At 44.1% G+C, this 21,595-nt stretch overlaps 1 protein-coding gene across 1 annotated transcript in view; it reads left to right on the top strand.

Moving 5' to 3' along the window:
- Positions 1 to 3,086, top strand: part of lgi1b (leucine-rich, glioma inactivated 1b) — a 32,550-nt gene extending 29,464 nt beyond the window's left edge. The window contains exon 8 of the mRNA XM_055646599.1: positions 45 to 3,086. Coding sequence (XP_055502574.1) covers positions 45 to 865 — 821 coding nt within the window. The 3' untranslated portion in view covers positions 866 to 3,086. The remainder of the gene's footprint in view (positions 1 to 44) is intronic.
- Positions 3,087 to 21,595: the final 18,509 nt, after the last annotated feature.

Here is a 21,595-nt window from a genome sequence, read left to right as displayed (position 1 = left end):
TCTCTGTTCATCGTTTCTGATTTTCTTTTTGGATTTCTACACAGGCACTTCAACAGTTTTCTGTAAGCCGTTGGTCGTCGGGACACAGCTCTTTCTTATTGTTGCCCAGCTCTTTGGTGGCTCTTATATATATAAACGAGATACTTCTGCCAATAAGTTTATTAAAATACAGGACATAGACATCTTAAAAATAAGAAAACCAAATGACATTGAATCATTTGAAATAGAGGGAGAATGGTTCTTCATTATTGCAGATAGTTCAAAGGGTGGAATCACCACCGTCTACAAATGGAACGGAAATGGATTTTATTCCCATCAATTATTGCATCGTTGGTACAGGGATATAGATGTGGAATACATGGAAATAGCCAACAACCCACACTTGATCTTGTTAAGCAGTTCCCAACGGCCAGTTGTCTATCAATGGAACAAAGGGAAGAAGGAATTTATATGGCGTATCGATATCCCAGATTCAGAAGATGTACACGCGGTCAAACATTTTAAAATGAAAGATAACTTATACATTTGCTTAACAAGGTTTCTTGGTGACTCTAAAGTAATGAAATGGGAAGGCTCAATGTTTGTGGAAGTACAGACATTCCCATCAAGAGGCTCCATGGTATTGCAACCTCTTTATATGAATGAATGGCAATACGCCTTTCTGGGAAGTGACTATTCATTTACCCAGATTTTTCAATGGGACATGGACAAAAAGCAATTTGTGAAATTTAATGACGTCTTTATCCAGGCTCCACGAGCGTTCACCTCTGTGTTGGCAGACAGCCGTGAGTTTTTGTTTGCATCAAGCTTTAAAGGAACCACGCAAATATATGAACACATTATGATTGACACAAGTGGGATCTAAAAAAGCTGACCTTGATCTGCTTATGTTTACGGGAAGATTTGTGGAACCACGTATACAAATGCTTATCTTAATGAAATCCATGTGTGATTTTGTATTGCTCTGTGTTAACATAAAGTCTGGTGTAGTCAACACTGCAAATAAATCATTAATTTCTGTTACTTTTCAATAACCTTGCATTTAAGTAACATTTCTAACTTCAGAAAATTGAAAGTAATCTGCGCATATTGAATTGGTACCTTTATGCAAAATCACCAGAGTTGGTTGGAATTTGCTGAGGTAACTGATTGGATTGATCTGCTAAGACATGATTAAGACTAAATCTAAGTCCATAGACTAAGACTGCATTCATAGGTCTGAAATACTGTTGAATAAAAGAGCTCAGTCATGCACATAGACATCTTACAGAGGCTGCTGAATATCATATGAGATGTTGTATCTTTTAGTGTTTCCGGTATCCAGTGTGGGCCACTTAATCAAAAGCAGATCATCACAATGCTGGGAGAGAATGTCGGGGAGAATTTTGTGTTTAACCTGTACCCTGAACCTGGCATTCACGTGGGGCCCAGTTTACCGTAGACTTTAGACTTTAGAGGTACAGCACGGAAACAGGCCTTTCGGCCCTTCAGCCCACCGAGTCCGTGCCGACCAGCAATCACCCCCCTACAATAACTTACACATGCTAGGGAGAAATTTACAGCTTACCAAAGCTAATGAACCTACAAATTGTATGTCTTTGGAATGTGGGAGGAAACCGGAACAGCCGGAGAAAACCCATGCGGTGAGAGGGAGAACGTACAAACTCTGTACTGACAGAACCTGTAGTCAGGATCGAACCCGGGTTTCTAGCGCTGTCAGGCAGCAACTCTACCACTGTGTCACTGTGCTGCCCTGTTTGGTGAGGATGTGAAACGTATTATCACTGGTAGTGAATGAAATGAACAGCATGGATACCTATAAGAGGTAGCTGGACAGGAAGATGAGGAAATATGGAATAGAGGGGTATTAATGATAGATTGAGAACGTTACTCAGGAAGAACATAAACAATGGCATGAACTGGTTGGTCAAACAGCCTGTTTCTGTTTTGTGTATCCTACATGATCTGATGGGAAACTAATGTTCTCTGCCATTGAGAAACAGAAAGATGTTCAGATTTAGTTTGATGCCTGTTGTTTAATTTTAGTAGCTCGGTTACATCAATTGTACATTTAAAATGAATCATTTAAAAATGATGTTAGGAGCTAATAAAAATAGTTTCAGACAAATGATCCCAACAGTGGAGAATTAAATTTTACCCCCAACGCACTATCGGGAGGGCTAATCCTCAAAACCTTATCCCATTCAACAGATGCCCCAAATAATTGTATGCCTCATTGTCAACTTCCCCTCAGCTAACAATGATCTATTCCTCATTTTCCTTGCACTTCGTCCCTTTTGATCTCTTGTTTTCACACCTTACCCTTCCATATCTCCATGTCTTCCTCACCCCTGGCTCGCAGTCTGAAGAAAGGTCTCGACCCTAAATGTTGTCATCCATTCCTTCTCTCCAGAGATGTTGTCTGTCCTGCTGAGTTACTCCAGCATTTTGTGTCTATCTTCGGTGTAAACCAGCATCTGCAGTTCCTTCCTACAGATTCAGATTCAGATTCAATTTTAATTGTCATTGTCAGTGTACAGTACAGAGACAACGAAATGCATTTAGCATCTCCCTGGAAGAGCGACATAGCAAATGATTTGAATAAATAATAATAAGTGTAATAATGAGGGTGGTGATTGGCAGTCACCGAGGTACGTTGTTGAGTAGAGTGACAGCCGCCGGGAAGAAGCTGTTCCTCGACCTGCTGGTTCGGCAACGGAGAGACCTGTAGCGCCTCCCGGATGGTAGGAGGGTAAACAGTCCATGGTTGGGGTGAGAGTAGTCCTTGGCGATGCTGAGCGCCCTTCGCAGACAACGCTTGCTTTGGACAGACTCAATGGAGGGGAGCGTGGAACCGGTGATGCGTTGGGCAATTTTCACCACCCTCTGCAGTGCCTTCCGGTCGGAGACAGAGCAGTTGCCATACCATACTGTGATGCAGTTGGTGAGGATGCTCTCGATGGTGCAGCGGTAGAAGTTCACCAGGATCTGAGGAGACAGATGGACCTTCTTCAGTCTCCTCGGGAAGAAGAGACGCTGATGAGCCTCCTTGATCAGAGTAGAGGTATTGTGGGTCCAAGAGAGGTCATCGGAGATGTTGATGTTGAGGTCATCGGAGAGGTCATCGGAGATGTTGACTCCCAGGAACTGAAGCTAGACATGGCCTCTCTTCCCGTTATGCATCCCATCCTACTAGACATGTCCTCCCCAGCGGCAGAGTGTATGAATGTTAGCCTTGCATTGTATAAAACATATTCATTAGCACACTTTGTATAAGATGTGTTGACTTGTTGCACACCGTTCTATTAATATGCCTAAAGGACCTGTCCCACTTAGGCGATATTTTCGGCGACAGCCAGCGACTGTCACAGTTGTAGCAGGCCGCAGAAAAAGCAGCGGCTGGACGCCCCCACGACAATGTCTACGACAACCTACCAACTAGTCGACATCACGCTACCGACAACTGGCGACCCAATCGTCACGACTAAGGACATCCACCTATGACCACACCTATGACAAGCTACGACCACACTCCGACCACACAGGTGACAACCAAAGTCAACCTACGTCCACCCGTGACAAGCTACGCCAAGCAATGATCCTGTCAGCGACAACTGAAGACAATTCAGTCGCCGGTACCTGTCGCCGGTTGACGTAGGTTGACGTAGGTAGTCGCCAATGGAATTCGCCAAAGTCAGCGCCCAGCGACAACCAATGTCATCCTGGTGACATCCTACAACAGCACCTACCACAGGAGAAGACAAGTTACGTCAAGCCCACAGTCGTCGAAAAGTTTTGAACATTTCAAAAGCCAGCGGCGACCAAATAAATGTTACGACTCTTTAGGCGACTTGAGGAGACTACTCACGACCATACAGGCGTCACCCCGCGACCTTGTGGTGACAGCTTAATCTCCGGTAGTCGCCGAAAAAATCGCCTAAGTGGGACAGGCCCTTAAATGCGTACAGTGGATTTACAATGTAACCACATGGTGTTGTATATCCTTCCTTTGTTTCATTCTCTCTTTCAATCATTGCCATACGTGGCAATTACTAGAAATCACTATGGATAATATTAATGAACGAATAATGAAGGAATAATGATAATATTAATGAATGAATGCTTCATCTTTGAAATAACTTCCCACTACTATTTACCAAGAAATTTAAAAAATGATTGTGGAAATGTTGAAATGGAATCTTGAGGAGTATTCTGAGCATGCATATGTTATTGGTCCATGGATATTACAAGATTTCTTTGGTTAACAGAAATTTATACTTTGATGGATTTCACCATTTTTTTTGTTCCAGAATTCTGCTGAAGTTATGATAGATAGGTAAAAGTGCAATATAATTTCACGTGCTACGTTTTTTATTATTTTCTTTAAATTCTGCATTTTACACCACAAAACTCTCAGATTTATTGTAAATCCTTTGGTTTTAAAGTGAATCACGGGGGCAACAGGTTAGGTTGAAAGGTTTTGAATGAAGACAGTGGACACTGAACTTTCAGAATAATTACCGATGTTTTCCTGTGAGATTTAGAAATCATCTCTCAGTAAACCATGTAATTGGATTATTTTGGTACATTGAAACATTTGATGATCTTAAATGCTTCTTCTGATTTTAAGGTGTAATTTTGAAAGAAGCAAATCCACTCAGAATCTGAATTTGCGGAGAATGATAGTTATAGTTGGAAAAAACAGGCAGCTTTAATAGCGTAGCCACTAGTCCACTCATCGATCAGTTTGGAAAAATACAAACTTGAATTATGGATGCAGAATACCGGGAATGTTGGAAATTACATAGAAACATAGAAACATAGAAATTAGGTGCAGGAGTAGGCCATTCGGCCCTTCGAGCCTGCACGGCCATTCAATATGATCATGGCTGATCATCCAACTCAGTATCCCGTACCTGCCTTCTCTCCATACCCTCTGATCCCCTTAGCCACAAGGGCCACATCTAACTCCCTCTTAAATATAGCCAATGAACTGGCCTCAACTACCCTCTGTGGCAGAGAGTTCCAGAGATTCACCACTCTCTGTGTGAAAAAAGTTCTTCTCATCTTGGTTTTAAAGGATTTCCCCCTTATCCTTAAGCTGTGACCCCTTGTCCTGGACTTCCCCAACATCGGGAACAATCTTCCTGCATCTAGCCTGTCCAACCCCTTAAGAATTTTGTAAGTTTCTATAAGATCCCCTCTCAATCTCCTAAATTCTAGAGAGTATAAACCAAGTCTATCCAGTCTTTCTTCATAAGACGGTCCTGACATCCCAGGAATCAGTCTGGTGAACCGTCTCTGTATTTCTCTGTAAATCAGCTCTGGATTACAATTAAAACACAAAGTATTTGTGTTAAAACTCCAGGATAAGTGCTCAACTAAGAAAACCAAGCCCAAAGCCAAATTATTATCTAACTATCTAACTAAATATACCAACTTGCAATAAATAACTCTGTATGCAAAAAAACAGCTGTCAACATATTAACTAACTCTTTAAAAAAAATCTAATCCTGTAGATGGAAGTATATCATTGGGGTTATCAAGTTGGCACCTCCCTTCACTGGTGTTTCATTGAGTTAGGCCCATGACATCCCAGATGACACCCAATCTGGATTTAAGGGCCTGTTCCACTTAGGTGACTTGTTAGGCGAGTGCAGGAGACTCTGCGCTCGCCTCATGGTCGCCACATGTTCGCTGGTGGTCTCTGGTGAGTCTCCTTCATGGTCGCGAGGAGTTCCCGCATTCTGGGAACTAGTCGCGGCCTCAGTATGATCGCCGCAAATATTTCAACGTCGAAAATATTTCTGCAACCAAAAATTGATCGCCATGGAGAAAATCGATATTTTTGTAGTCGTACGTGCAGTTGTAGTGGGGTCACCATGTAGTTGTAGGTAGTCGAGGTAGCCGTAGGTAGTTTTAGTTAATCTACGTTTAAAAAAAACCCACGAGTTTTCAGAACCAAGGATAACCGACCGGTAATGTTAAATGTCCGCCTAACTTCACAACTGTGTATCTCTGACTTATTTAAAGTTGGAGACACTTTTAAGAAGCCAGACACTCCTCCTCCCCCCTTCTCCCCCACTTCTCCCCCCTTCTACCCCTCCCCCCCCCCTCCCCCGCTCTTTTATAGGACTTCAGGGCCTGTCCCACCAGCATGCAATTGTATGTGTCTAGCGTGACCAAACGTGATCGCTTGAGGCGTACGTCCTCGCGGTGCTGGTCCCAATTCGAACCGCGGAGGCGTATGGAGTTGTGCAGGGCTGGTCCCGACATCATACTCCCCAATCAGCTGGGCAGGAGGCGGGCCGACTGAATTTGGACGTCGCACGGCGTTGGGCGGTGACGTCATCACGCAACGGCACGCCGGGCATCGTGCAATGCCATCAAGACGCTGCGTACGCCCGTCGAGGCGCTGCGTACGGCCTCAATACGGCTGCTGGTCGACAGGCCGTTGTCCCGTGGGATTTTCGGACAGTGCAAGATTTTTGGAGACCCGCGTGATGTCGGGACGAGCCCCGCACAACTCCATACGCATCCGCCGATCGAAGTGGGACCGGCCCCGCGAGGCCGTACGCCTCAAGCGACCACGTTTGGTCGCATTAGATGCTTACTATCGCTTGTTGGTGGGACAGGCCCTTTACTATACACTGTGCTAGCCGTCTTTAACCTTCCTGTTCATCGCAGTGTGCGTCTGTATCACCTTGTCTTTGCACCGTGTGAATTTCAGACAGCGTTCCCCGTGCTTTCCCTGTCCCCCGCCTTTGCGATGTGTGCGTGTGTGTGTGTGTGTGTGTTCCACTCTGACGGTCGCTGTTCCAGTTCCCGGTTTTTCAGGCATCACTAATAACAAACAACTAAGGAATGATTGAATCATTTCACAATTTCATGTGAAAACAGTGGAAAGGGAGGAAACAAGAGGGCAAGCGACGTTGGGAGCTACAAGATTGTTTAACATACTTATTCCTATGATAAGCTTTAAACTATTTGCTCATTTCATCATGTATTAAAGTGCACACAATCAACAATGTTGCTGTGAAAGTGAATTTATTGATATCTTATATTAACAAATTCCTAACAAAGAAATCACATTTACAAGAGATAAACTGTGACTAAAAATGTAACTGATAACATTTCATTATCAGAATATTGTATTGTGGTTCACCTAAATACTGACCTGGAGCTATCGTTTTCATGCATTTCATTGCAGCACTTACAGTGAAGTGAGATAGCCCCCACCTGACACAAGAAAGAAGCAGTTTCCTCTTTGAAGAAGTCATTCCACCCTCCGCATGGATGGTAGTCCATTGTCCTGACAAACCCAGAATGTGTTCAATGTAAAGGGGGGGGGGGGGGGGGGGTCTTCAAAAATTTTATGCATACTCAAAATTGATTTTAATATATGGAGTATTTTTCATCTCTGAATTCTAAATGGTTAATTTTCCAGGTCAGTAACACCCAATTTCATATAATTTATGTCGGAAGGAATAATGGAGTATTTTTCATCTCTGAATTGACGATTTGAGTCAAATTTATTAACTTCAACATAATTTATGAATGTCAGGTGATGCTGTAGTGGTTGCATTGGAGGGAGGATGGAGTTACTGGGAAAGGTAGTGAACATAGATTTGAATCAAGACAAATGAAACAAATGAGTTATCCATGAAATGGAGTTGAGCATTTACTTCTGTCCAAATGAACATCGGTCTTTGGCACAAGGAAGGTGCAAATTAGAAAAAGACGAAGGTTTGCATGGCATCACTTTGCAGGCTGGCATGAGGCTATGTAATGATTTATCCTTGCTCAATCATTTATCTCAATACAATATTAATATGCCGGCAAGCTGAGGAAGTATATCCAAAGTTGATTAGAAATAGCAAAGAAAGTCAAATAGTGATTGTGTTGTGCCCTATTGGAGACCTACCAGTTATCCAGTCGGTGAAGGCAGTCAAAGCTCCACTGATCTCAACTATATGCAACTGCATATTTCCAAGATTCTGCTGCAAATACTCACCAAATTTCAGTCAGGCAAGGTCAAATGCATACAACATGTAGCCAATTGGTTGTTTGGCAAGCCAGCACATTTACTTACCCTTATGACACTTGAAAAGTAACTGGCGAGATATTATTAATGAACATTAAGTTTGGCAAATTCAGTATAGTAGCATCTTATCTGATACTCAGTGATGGGGTGTTGGAGCCAATGTATAGCCAAATTATTGTAGCTGTAACTGATAAACAGGTATATAGAAACCATTTTTATACTTGGGTTGTAGGTGCTGAAAGTCATTTATTATAATACTAAAACTGTTTTAGACTATCGACAATTGTTTAAATTCCTGGCTGATTATTCTCATTATACCAATGATTTGCCACCGGATGAGTTTTGTACATAACTGTTATACCAGAGTAGAGAACGCTGATAGCAGAGATACTTGTGCCAAGCATCCAGCGAGTCTTAGTTTCTCTCTCCACATGCTGTTCTGTTTGATACTGTTCCTTAGAGTCATAGAATTATGCAGCATGAAAACAGGCCCTTTGGCTCAACGTGTCCATGCCAACCAAGATATCAATCTGAGCAAGTACCATTTGCCTGAGTTTGGCCCCTATCCTTCCAAACCTCTTCTACCCATTAACCTGTCAAAATATATTTTAAACATTATAATTGTATTGCCTCTATAGTTCCCATTCCCACCATATTCTGTGTGGAAACGGTTGCTCCTCAGCCATCACCACTCACTGCCCTCTAGTTTTAGTCTTCCCTGCAGAGAAAGACTGACCATTCACCCTACCTACAGCCCACATGATTTCATACACTTGAAAAAGGTCACCCCTCAACTTCCTATGCTCTGAGGAATAACACCAAACCCTGAGGCACACCACTAGTCACAGGCCTCCAGTCTGAGAAGCAACCTCCCACCATCACCCTCAGCTTCCTTCCATGAAGCCAAGTCTGAAGAAGGGTTTCGACCCGAAACGTTGCCTATTTCCTTCGCTCCATAGATGCTGCCTCACCCGCTGAGTTTCTCCAGCATTTTTGTCTACTTTCTATCCATTCAGCTATCTCTCCTTGGATCCCATGCACTCTAGCCATCCAGAGCAGCCTACCATGTGGAACCTTGTCGAATGCCTTACAACATCTACAGCTCTGCCCTCATCGACCTTTTTGGTTACATCTTCAAAAAACTCAATCAGATTTGTGAAACACGACCTCCCACGTACAAAACCATGCTGACTGTCCCTAATCAGCCCCTGTCCATCTAAATGCCTGTATATCCTATCCTTCAGAATACTCTCCAGTAACTTTCCAACTACAGATGTTCGGCTCACTGGCCAGTAGTTCCCTGGCTTTTCCCTGTAGCCCTTCTTGAATAGGGGCACAGCATTTGACTCCCTGATACCTACCAGCATCTCAACTGTATTTAAGGACGTAAATCTCAGCCAGGAAACATGCAATTTCCTCTCTAGCTTCCCACAGTGTCTTTGGCTATATCTGATCAGCTGGGAGATTTGTCTACCTCCTCTGGCAGCTCGTCCCATATACCCACCACCTTCTCGTGACAAATCACCCCTCAGATTACTATTACATCTTACCTCCGTCACCTTAAAACGATCTCCTTTGGTTCTTAATCCCCCTACTCTGGTGATAAAAAAAACTCTGTGTAACTACCCCATATTTCCCTCGTGATCTTATACACTCTATAAGATCACCTCCTCAGCTCCACTCCAAGTGCCGGCAACATCTTTGTAGGTTTTCTCTGCACTCTTTCCAACTAAACAACATGTTTTCTATAGCAGGATGACCAAAACTGAACAAATGTGGCTTCACCAATGCCTTGTACAACTGCAACATAGCATCCCGACTTCTATACTTAATACCCTTGACTGATGGTGCCCAATGTGCTGAAAGCTTTCTTGACCACCCTATCTACCTGTGACGCTATTTTCAAGGAACCATGCACCTCCACTCCTAGATCCCTCTGCTCTACAACACTCCCCAGAGCCCTACCATTCACTGTGTGGGTCCTGCCCATGTTCCTAGAGCCCTACTCTGGCACTGTGAAGGTCCTGCCCTGGTTTGACTTTCCAAAAAGTAACACCTCACACTTATCTGCATTAAACTCCATCAACCATTCCTCAACCTATTTAGCCAACTGATCAAGACCCTGCTGTAATTTTTGATAGCCATCTTCACTTACTCTAAGTGTCGTCAGCTAAAATATACTAATCCTGCCTTGTACATTCTCATCCAATCGTATGTGTAAACCACAATCAGCAATGGGCTGTACACCCATCCATGGGGCACACCACTAGTCATGTGCCTCCAGTCCATAAAACCAACCTTATAGCATCACCCTCTGCTTCCTTCCATGATGCTATTTGCCTATCAAGTTGGCTAGCTCTCTCTGGTTCCCATGCATTGACAATATAAAATGACCCATTTCAAACTCATAGTTACAGAGTCATTCAGCATGGAATCAGACCCTCAGCCTGAATCCCCCATGCTGACCAAGTTGTCCAACTTGACCCACTTCCCTCCAAACCTTTTACTGTTTATGCACCCAGTCCAAATATGTTTTTAGGTGTTGTTATAGTACCTGCCTCAACCACTTCCTCTGGCAGCTTGTTCCATATACGTACCGCCCACTGAGTGGAAACGCTGTTGCTCAGGTTTCTGTACAATCTTGCCCTCTCACCTTGAACCAATGCCCTCTCGTTCTTGATTCCCCAAGCGTGGGGAAAAGTCTGTGTGCATTCAATCGCATATATCCGTTGGAATAAAGTCTCAGCCTTCCCGTCCTCTCCTTATAGGTCAGGCCTTTGGGTCCTGGCAACATCGTCGTAAATCTTCACTGCTCTCTTTCCTGCTAAATGGCATTTTTTATTACAGCATGGCCAATACTGAATGCAATACTGCAAGTGCAGCTTCACACAGGCAGTTTCACTCTCCTTGAGTTCAAAGGAGCAAAGTGCATGTATGTAGCTCTTATTCTAACCCTGAGATCGTCATATCTTCTAGTTAGTTTTATAATTTGTTGATTAAAACTGAATTATAATTTTTTTTTAAATATTCGTTTATTAACACTGCATTTCCATACTACTGCATGTACAACTGGAGAGCAGGCCTGAACTACTATCTACCCCCCTCAGACCATCTTTGATCAGACTTTACTGGCTTCATCTTGCACTAAACGTTATTCCCTTTATCATGTTTCTGTACACTGTGAATGGCTCGATTGTAATCATGTATTGTCTTTCCATTGAGTGGTTAGCACGCAACAAAAGCTTTTCACTGTACCTCGGTACACGTGACAATAAACTAAACTGAACTAAACCATAGTTGTTTTTTTTGTCCAACAAGTTCCAGAATTAATCTTACATTAAGAGTAAAGTTCATGAAACTTGCATTGATATATGCAAACAATAGACTGCTTTCACAGTTAGAATGAGTCAATTATCAGCTGAACTAACTGTTTAACCACAAATAATTCTATGTTGCTGCTTTGCTTGGAACCTGTTCATCCACAATTTTTATTGAAACAAACCAGTAGGTTGCATTTTACAAACTGAGGCTTACATTTCATTCTTTGCTGGGTTAGCCCATGCCCTACCCAAGAATTGGCTGAAAGAGTCTTGGAAGAAAGATTTAAAACAGTCCCGACCTAAGTTACCATCAGCAGTTTGCATTAATATTGTAGACATTAATAACAGGCCCTTCAGCCCATCATATCTATGCCAACTATCAAATACGCATTATCGACACAAAATGCTGGACTAATTCAGCGGGACAGGCAGCATCTATCTTATATTTCTGGACATCCCATGTGTTGCAGTAGTTTTATAAGGTAAATTGTTAAGCTACTGTTCAGATGTTAATGATAAAGGATTATATACTCGTCCTCAGGTCCACATACATGTAATCACAATCACAATAATACTTTATTAGCCAAGTATGTTTTGTAACATATGAGGAATTTAATTTGCCAAATCAGTCATCATACCAATAAAAAGCAACAGAACACACAAAAAATACATTTTAACATAAATATCCACCACAGTGACTCCTCCACATTCCTCACTGTGATGGAAGGAGAAAAAAAAGTTTAAATCTCTTCCTTTCTTTCCTCTCCCGTGGTCGTGGGCCTCGAGCCCTCCGTTGACGGGACGATCTTGTTAGCTCTATTTCATTCTGCACAAATGCTGTTTTGTGCAACGGAGGCAGATTGGCAGAAGGTCTACATTTAATGCACGTTTAACCTAAAGCCTAACTTTATGACAGTGCAGCATCCAGGCGTGGTGTGTGCAAGCAGTTATCTTCATACTGCCACTCAATGACTGAAGTGGGCTGACCATGGTCCTGGAGTGGAGGTGATTAAAATGGAACATTGTTATATTTCACCACCGACAATGACAAACTAATGGCAGGTAAGGTGAAACACTGCGGTGACAAACATTAGGATGGCTGGAACAATGACACTTTTGATTCCAGCACACACTAGGATTGGGTCTGCATAGAATTGTGGTTTGTGTGTGATTATGCAGTAGGTGTAGGATGGAGATGAATCTCTGATTCCTACAAATCTAGGAAGGGTTTTCCACAATCCTAGGTTGACAGTCACAGGTTTTGGTCAATTTCAGAAAGCTCATGCAAGGTCATTGATTCTAGTCTCTGGGTTTTTCTTTGAGTTGTTCTGCAGTGAGGTGAAAGTGCACAATGCCATGAGATAGTGCCATAGATAGGGCTTTAAAGCGGGGTTGAACACATTGGAAATGTATAAATGAAGTTAAAGGGAAGGATAGTGCAGGAGATGTTAAGGGCCTGTCCCACTTAGGGGCTTGTCCCACTTTCACCACCTAATTCATGACCTCTACCGAGTTTGCCCTTGACTCATACTCGCAGCATGGTCGTCATGAGGCTGTAGGAGGTCGTAGGTAGGTCGTGACGCTAGTCGTAGGTACTCGTGGCATCAAGTAGGTCGGGGCGTTTTTCTAGCCTGATGAAAATTGTCCACGAGTAAAAAAGGCAGTGAATTAGGTTGTGAAAGTGGGGCAGTCCCTTTAGGCGACCTTTTATGCGATTGCAGGAGACTCTGCGCTCACCACATGGTTGCCACATGTTCTCTGGTGGTCTCTGGTGAGTCTCCTTCATGGTCGTGAGGAGTTCCCGCATTCTGGGAACTAGTCTCGGCCTCTGTATGGTCGCCGCAAATGTTTCAACATGTTGGTCACCATGGAGAAAATCGATAATCCTGTAGTCGTAGGTGCAGTTGTAGTGGGGTCGCCATGTAGTTACGGGTAGTCGAGCTAGTCTTAGGTAGTTTTAGTTAATCGCCTTTATGACCGGTCATCTTCATTGGCTCATAGGGGAATAAAACACAAGCAGTAGTTTTCAGAACCAAGGATAACCAACCGTAATGTTAATGTCCGCTGAGCTTCACAGCTGTGTATCTCTGGCTTATTAAAAGTTGTCTGGTTTTTATTAAACATTGTCCCCACTCCTTCTGCTCCCTTCTCCCCCCTCTTCCCTCCCTCCCCCCTCTTTTAAAGGACTTACTGTACACTGTACTTTAGCCGTCTTAATTACAGCGCCAACCTTCCTGTTCATCGCGGTGTGTGTCTGTATCACCTTGGCTTTGCACCGTGTGAATTTCAGATAGCGTTCCCCCTGCTTGCCCTGTCCCCCGCCTTTGCGATGTGTTTGTGTGTGTGTGTGTGTGTTTGTGCGTGTGTGTGTGTGCGTGCGCGTGTGTGTGTGTGCGTGTGTGTGTGTGCGTGTGTGCGTTTGCGTGTGTGTTCCACTGACAGTTTTTCAGGCGACAATCGCCAGCAGTCCGTTGAAAAATCGCCAAAGTGGGACAGCCCCATTACTTAAGAAAAAGTAATCGGAGAGAAAGTTTAAAAAGGGATGAGTCTACGGTCAGGCAAAATGGGGGTTAATATGAGACAAGGGATGGTGAATACTGAACTAAAGGTGACTGGACGAAGTATATGGAAGAAAGTGGATGAGCTTGTCGTGCCATTAGAAATTGGTCGGTACGATGTTGCGGGCATCACAGAGATGTGGCTGAAAGAGGATTGGAGCTGGGAGATGAGCATCCAGGGATACAAGGCCTATCCAAAGACATGCAGGTGGGCAGAGGAGGTGGGGTAGCTCTGCTGATAAGCAATGAAATTCAATCCTTAGCAAGAAATGACATAAGGTCAGAAGATGTAGAATCCTTGTGGGTAGAATTAAGAAACTGCAAGGGTAAAAAGACCCTGATGGGAGTTATCTACAGGCCTCCGAACAGTAGCCAGGATGTAGAGAATAAATGTAGAGACCAGCGTTACAGTGGTCATGGACGGTTTCAATATGAAGGTAGACTGGGAAAATCTGGACACTGGTACTGGACGCTGAGAGAGGGAATTTGTAGAGTGCCTACGAGATGGGTTCTCAGGACAGCTTGCGCTCAAGCCTACAATGGAAAAGGCATTTGGTGTTGTGCAACAAACCAGATTTGATGAGAAAGCTTCAGGTAAAGGAGCTTCTAGGAGGCAGTGGTCAGAATATCATAACATTCAACCTGCGGTTTGAGATGGAGAAGATTAAATCAGACGTGTTGGCATCACTGTTGAGTAAAGGTGATGACAGAGGCATGAGGGAGGAGCTGGCTAAAGTTGATTGGAACAGGAGCCCTAGCAGGAATGGCGGTGGAGCAGCAATGGCAGCAGTTTCTGGGAGTAATTCAAAAGATGCAGGATATTTTCATCCCAAAGAGGAAGAAAGATCCTAATGGGCCTGTCCCACTTAGGCGACTTTTTAGCCGACTGCATTCGCCACATGTTCGCGGGTGGTTGCCGGGGAGTCGCCTTCATGGTCGAGAGGAGTTCCTGCAGGAGGTCGAATGTTGTCAAAGGTTCTTCTAGGTTGTAGCCAAAGCTGACTGGTGAATTAAATTTGCTCATTGGGAGAAAAAAATGTAAGCAGCAATTTTTAGAACCAAGGATAACAGTAATGTTAAATTATGGTCGTCGCGAATGTTGTCAAAAAATTAGCGGCGACCAGAATGACCAGCCGCCATGGGAGAGTAGCGAGAATTCTCGTGCCTTAGGTGGGTCGCCAGGAGGTCGAATGTTGTTGTAGGTTCTCGTAGGTTGTAGCCAGTGCTGATTGGTGAATTAAATTTGCTCATTGGGAGAAAAAAATGTAAGCAGCAATTTTTAGAACCAAGGATACAGACCGGTAATGTTAAATGTCCGCCAAGCTTCACAGCCGTGTATCTCTGGCTTCTTAAAACTTGGCTCCACTCCTTCTTCCCCCTTCTCTCCCCTTCTTCCCACTCTCCCTCCACCTCTCCCCCCTTCTCCCCCCCTCCCCCCTCTTTTAAAGGACTTACGTGACCCTTCCCGTACACTGTGCTTTCACCGTCTTAATTACAGCGCCAACCTTCCTGTTCATCGTGGTGTGTGTCAGTATCACATTGGGTTTACACCGTGTAAATTTCACTCAGACAGAGCTCCCCCCACTTGCCCTGTCCCCTGCCTGCATAACGGGCTGGTGAAGTGTGTGTGTGTGTGTGTGTGTGTGTGTGTGTGTGTGTGTGTGTGTGTGTGTGTGTGTGTGTGTGTGTGTGTGTGTGTGTGTGTGTGTGTGTGTGTGTGTGTGTGTGTGTGTGTGTGTGTGTGTGTGTGTCGTGTTCCACTCTGACAGTCGCCGTTTCAGTCGCCTGAAAAAGCGCCTAAGTGGAACAGGCCCATTAGGGGAAAATGAGGTGACCATGGCTGTCAAAGACAAGCATAAAAGTAAAAGAGAAATCATATAATATTGCAAAGATTAGTGGGACGCCAGAGGAATGGGAAGTCTTTAAAGCCAACAGTAGGTAACTTCTGCCCCAGAGGCATTACGGGGAGAATAGATGAAATACAAAGGCAAGCTGGCCAAGAATATAAAAGAGGATACCAACATTTTCTACAGATATATAAAGAATAAAAGAGAGGCAAGGGTGGACTAGACTGCTGGAAATGATGCTGGAGAAGTGGGCATGGGGAATAAAGAAATGGTGAATACATTTTGTTGCGCTTATGTGCAATGACAATAAAATATATTATTATTATTATTATTAATACTTTTTTTTTCAATCAGCCTTCACAGTGGAAGACACCAGCAACGTGCCTGAAATTCAAGAGAGTCAGGGGGTGGAAGTTAGTGGAGTGGCTGTTACTAGGGAGAAGGTCCTTGTGAAGCTGAAAGGGCTGAAGGTGGATCGGTCACCATGACCAGATAGACAACACTCCAGGTTTCTGACAGAGGTGGCTTTAGAGATTGTGGAGGCTTTGTCAGTAATATTTCAAGAATCACAAATGTTACTCCACTGTTCAACAAGGGAGTAAGGCAGAAGAGGGGAAACTATAGGCTGGTTAGCATGACTTCAGTGGTTGGTAACATTTTAGAGTCCATTATTAAGGATGAAGTAGCCAAGTACTTAAAAGCACCTGATAAAATAGACCAAAGTCAGCATGGTTTTATGAAAGGGAGATTTTGCCTGACAAATTTGTTGGAAGACTTTGAGGGAGTAAATAGAAACAAAGAAACACAGAACATAGGTGCAGGAGTAGGCCATTCGGCCCTTCGAGCCTGCACCGCCATTCAATATGATCATGGCTGATCATCCAACTCAGTATCCTGCAAATAGCAGGATAAACAAAGACGAATCAGTGGACGTTGTTTACTTGGATTTTCTGAAGACGTTTAATAAGGTGCCGCACGTGAGGCTGCTAAACAAGATGGGAGCCCATGGTATTAGAGGGAAGATACTAGCATGGAACACAGGTTGGCTGGATGGGAGAAGGCAAGGAGTGTGAATTAGGGCGGCTTTTTCTGGTTGGCTGCAGGTGACTAGCGGAGTTCCGCAGGGCTCGGTGCTGGGGGCCGCCACTCCTCATCTTGTATACCGATGAATTGGATGACGGAATTAATGGCTTTCTGGCCAAGTTGACGGATGATACGAAGATAGGTGGAGGGGCGGGTAGAGTCAAGGATGCAGGGAGTCTGCGGAAGGACTTGGACTAGTGGGAGAGTGGGCAGAGAAGTGGGAGATGGAACATAGTGCAGCAAAGTGTGGTAGCAGGAATAAAGGTGTAGACTAGATTTTCTAAATGGGGAGAGAAGATCCCAGGGGTGCCGGGGCGATGGCTGCCCTGACGGCAGTCTGTTTGTCTTTTCACACTTTTTGTTATTTTTTAGTTTGTTTAAAGTTTTGTTTTAATGTTCTTTGGTTTGTTTTATGTGGGGTAAGTGGGGGGGGGGAAACTTTTTTTCAGGTACTTACCTTCCCGGAGATGTGATTAATTTTTGGATCACATTCTCCGGGCTCTGCGGCCTACCATCGATGGAGCTGGAAGTCTCCTCGGACTGTTGGGAGCTCCACTGCGGGGCGTGGACTTAACATCGGGGCTGATCCCTTGCCTGGGATCGCTCCCATCGCAACCACTGCGGAATCTCCATCAAGGGCTGGCAGTCTCGGGTGAGGCTGAGTCGGGAGCTCCAACGTCGCGGAAGGTTTCGACCAGCCCCGACGCGAGGTTCGATGGCCCGGCGCGGGGGAGCAGGAGCAGATCGCCCCGACGCAGAGGGCCCGAAATGCCGCCGGCTACGGGAGTTAAGATCTGCCCGTCAACGGGGGCTTGAGGCCCACGACCAAGGAAGAAGTAAGGGGAAGGACAAAGTTTATTTCGCCTTCCATCACAGTGAGGAATGTGTAGAAGTCACTGTTCATGTTAAATGTGTTTTTGAAGTGATCTGTTACTATTAATTGTATGACTGACCTGGCCAATGAAATTCCTCGTATGTTGCAAAACATACTTGGCGAATAAAGTGTGATTCTGATTCTGATTCTGAATTCAGAAATCGGAGGTGCAAAGGATTTTGGGAGTGCTGGTGCAGGATTCCTAAAAAGTTAAATTGTGAGTTGAACTGGTAGTAGGAACAGCAAGTGCAATGCAATTTGGAGAGGATTAGAATATAAATGCAGGGGTGTATTGCTGAGGCTTCATAAGGCAGCATTAGATCATATTGGGAGTATTGGGAGCTGTTTTGGGCCCCACTTTGAGGAGGGATGTGCTGGCATTGGACAGGGTCCAGAGGAGGTTTACAAGAAAGATCCAGGGAACGTCTGAGTTGACGTAGGATGAGTGATGAATGGCTCTAGGCCTTTACTTGCTGAAGTTTAGAAGGATGATGGGGCACCACATTGAAACTTAATGAATAGAGAAAGGCTTGGATAGTGAGGATGTGGAGAGGATGTTTTCACTGGTGGGAGTGTCTGGGACCAGAGCGTACAGCCTCAAAATGCAATGATGTTCCTGTAAGTATGATAGTGCCATTTAAGATGCATCTAGCTGGGCACATGGATATGTAAGGAATGGAGGGATATGGATCACGTGCAGGAGAGAAGGATTATTTTATTGGCATCATGTTGGGCATGGACATCGTGGGCTAAAGGACCTGTCCCTGTGCTGCTCTGTCTATGTTATTATAAGAAATAAACATTTAATTAAATCACAAAACATGTCCAGTTTCATATTTTATCTTGATTGTGTCTTGCTTCACGCAGATTGTTTCACAATGACCCTGCTTATGACTACAGCACTCAGACTTTGACACTGAGAGGGAAGCGGTCGAGTTGCCTCCAGAGCACCAGAGACCTGGGTTCGATCCCAACTACGGATGCTGTCAATACGGAGTTTGTACGTTCTCCCCGTGACCACGTGGGTTTTCTCAGGGATCTTCGGTTTCCTCCCACACTCCAAAGACATCCAGGTTTGTAGGTTAATTAGCTTGGTATAAATGTAAATTGTCCCTAGTGTGTGTAGGGTAGTGTTAGTGTGCAGGGATTGCTGGTCAGCACGGACTCGGTGGGCCGAAGGGCCTGTTTCTGCGGCACTGTATCTCTAAACTAAACTAAACTAAATTTTAATGCCAACCTCAAAATTAAATGAGTCAGGATGTATTGAAATAACACATTGTCATCTGTTGAATATGGAACATATACTTTCATAATCCCTCAGGACTGTAGGGCCTGTCCCACTGACCTTCAACTGCGAGCTGGATTGAACACACACCACACACACACACACACACACACACACACACACACACACACACACACACACACACACACACACACACACACACACACACACACACACACACACACACACACACACACACACACACACACACACACACACACACACACACACACACACACACACACTGCGAAGGCGGGCCAGGGAAATTGTCTGAAATTCACACCCGCCATGAACAGAAAGGTAAAATACGGCTGCATAGTGTGCGGTAAGTCCTTCACAGAGTTCGAGAGAAGGGGAGAGAAGGAGAGAGAATGGGGGGAAAAGGTGTCGAGAAGGAGTAGAGACACTTTTAAGAAGCCAGCCAACTTATAATAAAGTTTTGTGGGCATTTTACATTACCAGTCGGTTTTCCTTGGTCCTGAAAACTCCAATGAGCCAATGAGCGAAGGAGATTGCCTACGGCTGCCCTCGACTGCCTGTAACTAAATAGCGACCCCACTCCACTGCACTACGAGTCAAAAAGAACCATGCCGACCAATTTTTACTTGCGGAAAATGATTCAACATGCTGAAACATTTTCCTCGACCAAGCTGAGGCCGCGAGTATGTGGGAACTTCCCTCAAACATGAAGGAGAGTTCCAGTGGACCTCATAGGACCACGTGTCGACCATGCTGCGAGTTTGGGTCGAGGGCAAACTCTTCTAAACTCGCAGAATAGGTCGCCGCAGTGGGACAGCCCCTATAGACATACTAGACACATCACAATGGAATGTTTTGTCAAAATCCCTGGGTGTTTATGCAGAATAATCAATACCAAGGAAGGTTAAATGCTCTAATTCACTTTCACAAATTCAAAAGTTCACAAGCCATAGTAGTAGAATTAGGCCATTCGGCCCATCGAGTCTACTCCACCATTCAATCATGGCTGATCTCTGCCTCCTAATCCCATTTTCCTGCCTTCTCCCCATAACACTCGACACCCGTTCTAATTAAGAATTTGTCTATCTCCGCCTTAAAAATATTCACTGACAGCCTCCACAGCCCTCTGTGGCAATGAGTTCCAGATTAGCTACCCTCTGACTAAAGAAGTTCCTCCTCACCTCCTTTCTAAAAGAGCGTTCTTTAATTCTGAGGCTATGATTTCTGGTCCTAGACTCTCCCAGCAGAGGAAACATCCTTTCCACATCCACTCTATCGATGCCTTTCATTATTCTGTAAGTTTCAATGAGGTCTTCCCTCAACCTTCTAAACTCCAGCCGAGTACAGGCCCAGTGCCGTTCACTTGCACTCTACTCCCAATGTGCTAAATGCACCACGCTGATATGTTTATCAAACTACAGCTGACACAAATCAGCAGTTGGCAATGAGCAATGTTGTTTGCTTTTTTTGTTTAGAAGTAGAATTGATTTTCTTCCAAAGCCAAAAAGTGATGTTTCTAATCTTTACAAATGCTCAGGATTGTAGTTGTGATTAGTTATGAAATCTCTGCTTCTTGAGACGTTTGTCCTTTTCTGTGATCATCTGCTCTCAATTAAAATGGAAAATTACAATCATTGCAAGCAGCTTGATTTATATTTCCATAAACATTATAATGAATGAATGAATGAATGAATGAATGAATGAATGAATAAGTTTATTGGCCAAGTATGTTCACATACAAGGAATTTGCCTTGGTGCTCCACTCACAAGTAACAACACGACACACAGTGAACAATTAAGAATAAAACATAAAAACATTAGGAATCAAACATTATAGTTTAAACTTGTGAATGAAATAAAATACCGGAGCAAAAGGAGGCTACAGACTTTTGGTTATTGAGTAGAGCTACTGCTCGTGGATAAAAAGCTGCTTTTACTCAAATAGAGAAAGCTAGTAGACAGAATGGGAGGCAGGAAGCAGAAAAGGGAAGCACTCGGACACAAGAGGAGAAAGAAGAAAAAGGAAATAAACAGAGAATAAGAGGCGGGGGGTTTCTTAAATGTGCATATTTTAATGCTAGATTGTAAGAAAAGTGGATGAGCTTAGAGTCTGGATTGACACCTGGAAGTATGATGTTGTGGCGATCAGTGAAACATGGTTGCAGGAGGGCTGTGATTGGAAACTAAATATTCCAGGATTTCGTAGCTTCAGGTGTGATAGAATTGGAGGGGCAAGAGGTGGAGGTGTTGCATTGCTTGTCAGGGAAGATATTACAGCAGTGCTTTGGCAGGATAGATTGGAGGGCTCGTCTAGGGAGGCTATTTGGGTGGAACTGAGAAGTGGGAAAGGGGTAGCAACACTTATAGGGGTGTATTATTATAGACCGCCAAATGGGGAGCGAGAATTGGAAGAGCAAATATGTAAGGAGATAGCAGATATTAGTAGTAAGCACAAGGTAGTGATTGTGGGAGATTTCAACTTTCCACACATAGACTGGGAAACACATTCTGTAAATGGGCTGGATGGTTTGGAGTTTGTAAAATGTGTGCAGGATAGTTTTTTGCAGCAATACATAGAGGTACCTACTAGAGGAGGGGCAGTGCT

Source organism: Leucoraja erinacea, chromosome 15, assembly GCF_028641065.1.
Source record: "Leucoraja erinacea ecotype New England chromosome 15, Leri_hhj_1, whole genome shotgun sequence".
Taxonomy (NCBI): Eukaryota; Metazoa; Chordata; class Chondrichthyes; order Rajiformes; family Rajidae; genus Leucoraja; species Leucoraja erinaceus.
The sequence above is the reverse complement of the archived record's forward strand: the minus strand, read 5'-3'. Positions and strand labels throughout refer to the sequence as shown.